This window comes from Hippopotamus amphibius, chromosome 15 (assembly GCF_030028045.1).
Source record: "Hippopotamus amphibius kiboko isolate mHipAmp2 chromosome 15, mHipAmp2.hap2, whole genome shotgun sequence".
Classification (NCBI taxonomy): Eukaryota; Metazoa; Chordata; class Mammalia; order Artiodactyla; family Hippopotamidae; genus Hippopotamus; species Hippopotamus amphibius.
In genome coordinates, this window is record NC_080200.1 from 20,223,125 (window position 1) to 20,225,933 (window position 2,809).

At 36.9% G+C, this 2,809-nt stretch overlaps 1 protein-coding gene across 1 annotated transcript; it reads left to right on the forward strand.

The window, feature by feature from the left end:
- Window positions 1-1,469: 1,469 nt before the first annotated feature.
- On the forward strand, window positions 1,470-2,375 carry LOC130836328 (olfactory receptor 7A17-like). The gene has a single exon (XM_057708382.1). The coding sequence runs from the start codon at window positions 1,497-1,499 to the stop codon at window positions 2,373-2,375; it is 879 nt and encodes a 292-aa protein (XP_057564365.1). The 5' UTR covers window positions 1,470-1,496.
- The last annotated feature ends 434 nt before the right edge of the window (window positions 2,376-2,809 follow it).

The following is a 2,809-nucleotide window of genomic DNA, read 5'->3' on the forward strand; positions in this document are numbered from 1 at the left end:
AATTTTTAAATCAAATTTGTTCTTTACCATTTAGGTATTTTATGCATGGATACAAGTATGTAAAGAATGTTTGAGAGTTTATAAACTTTGTAAAATCTATGTCAGTCATAAGTTCACTCTGTTGTCATTAAAAAATACTGAAACCATAGAGCTGTCACTTAAATATTCTTCACTTGAGAATTCTTGCTTATATAAAAATAAAATTTAATGTTCTGCATACTTGGTAGAAATAAATCACACTTTATATATATTTCCAACTACCTTCCACATCTCTTATTCTTCATTGATCCTTTCCTTCTTTTGTGATTAGATCAGTTTCTAAAATTTGCACCTTGGTCAACCACTATTTGTAAGGCAACCTTTTTTACATTAGACTAAAATCATTTTTGTCTTCTGTATGCATATTTAAATCCATATATCTCCATGTAAAAGGAAATGATTACTTATATACTGCTTCTCCAGATTTTAAAAGACTTTCTGTCATATTATTTTATTTCCAAAACTTTGGTAATCTAAAACTGAATTGGTGACACCACTGATATTAGGAGGGTGAGTCAAAAATTATCCACATTCTGGCTGTAGAATTTACAAAAGTTTTAATATAACCAGAGTGAGGATAATTTTTAACTCAACTTCGTATTAAGTTATAACTATTTTATATATTTTCTTTTAGAATGTGGCTTTGGATGTTCCTTCAGTTTTATTTCATATAGTTTTTTTTAAATATTGAATTTCATAAAGTGTCAAAAATACATCATGTAGACGAGGACTCCACCTCCTTCCTCAACATCCTCTGACATCATTACTCCTCACTCACCTCCTGCTCATTTCCCTCATGAAAGTGGCTTCCTTTTTTGGGCTGGATCACCTTAAACAAGCACATTTTTCAGGCCATTGCACTGGCTCTTCCTTTGCCAGACACACACTTTTCCAGGTGTGCTCATGGCACTGGCTCTCTCTTCCTTGAGGCCAGTTCAAATATTACCTTGTTCGAAGTTCTTTCTCAAACATGCAAAAAATATATATATATAGCATCTTTACTCTCTCTATTATACCAGCTTGGTCTTCATAGCACCTCTAACCATTGGACACACTTCATAATCTTTTATTTGATTGTATTCTCCATAACTGGATTTTGGAATTTTTGTTTTTTCAGAACCTTGCTTTTCCTGCATGGAGAATACCTGGGCTTTGTCTCAATTCAGTTTATATTCCTCAAATGCATGAAAGAATTTCTCATTAAACTCTGAATACATGACATCTTGTGGAAAAACCTGATAATTAGAGATGGCACAGGAAATTCCCTAAAGGGATTCAAATCCATGAACAAAACACTGCAATTAATTTCTTCATGGCAGAATATATATGGTCCCATTTTTAAAAATGTGAGTAATGCCACTTTGTGTAAAAATAGTCATGTTAGTTTTCCCTTTCTTGGTAATCACATCCACCATCCAGCAGCAAGGAACTTAACAGGAGTTTCCAAATTTCTTCTAATGGGATTTTCAGAGGCACCTGAACTGCAGCCCCTCATATTTGGGCTTTTCCTCTCCATGTACCTCATCACTGTACTTGGAAACCTGCTCATCATCCTGGCCACCATCTCTGACTCCCACCTCCACACACCCATGTATTTCTTCCTCTCCAACCTGTCCTTTGTAGACATCTGTTTCACCTCCACCACCATCCCAAAGATGTTGTGGAACATACAGACACAGAGCAAAGTCATAACCTATGAAGGCTGCATCATCCAGATGCATTTTTTCACACTGTTTATAGCGCTGGACATCTTCCTCCTGACTGTGATGGCCTATGACCGGTTTGTGGCCATTTGCCACCCCCTGCACTACATGGTCATCATGAACCCCCGGCTCTGTGGACTGCTGGTTCTGGTGTCCTGGATCATCAGCGTCCTGCATTCTGTGTTAGAAAGCTTAATGATGTTGCAACTGTCCTTCTGCAAAGTCTTAGAAATCCCCCACTTTTTCTGTGAACTCAAACAGCTGATACAACTTGCCTGTTCTGACACCTTTCTCAATAACATGGTGATGTATTTTGTAGCGATGTTGCTGGCCGGTGGCTCCCTTATATGTATCCTTTACTCTTACTCTAGGATAGTTTTCTCCATACGTGGAATCTCATCAGCTCAGGGGAAGTATAAAGCATTTTCCACCTGTACATCTCACCTCTCAGTTGTCTCCTTATTTTATTGTACAGGCTTAGGAGTGTACCTTAGCTCTGCTGCTACCCACAGCTCACAGTCAAGTGCAACAGCTTCAGTGATGTACACCGTGGTCACACCCATGCTGAACCCCTTCATCTACAGTCTGAGAAATAAAGACTTAAGGAGGGTTCTGAAAATACTGAAATACTAAAGTAAGCTATAAAATGTCCATTTTTCCTAAGGGCATAAGAAGTACCCATGATAGCAGAGCTCAAAACGTGATCCAAATGTCGCCAGCCTTTGATCTAATTGTGGAAGTAGAATATGCCTCTGCTATTTTCTAGGAATTTTTACCTTTATTTTGACTTTATACAACTTATTTAATTCACTTTTAAGCTGTGATATCTACGATGACCAACGCTTTTTTTTTTTTTCTTTTTGATTTTTCTACTCTCCCAATTGTAATCCCAATCTCGAATGTGAAGGATTTGGAAATTCCCATTTATCCCAAGGGACTACATGGATCTTGTAAGAATAGTTTCTTCTCAAATGAAATATATCACACTGACTATTTTTTCTTTCATTTCACTAAAAGAAGAGTCAATGTTGTACTACTCCTATGTGTGAGGAAAAAAAAAAACTCCT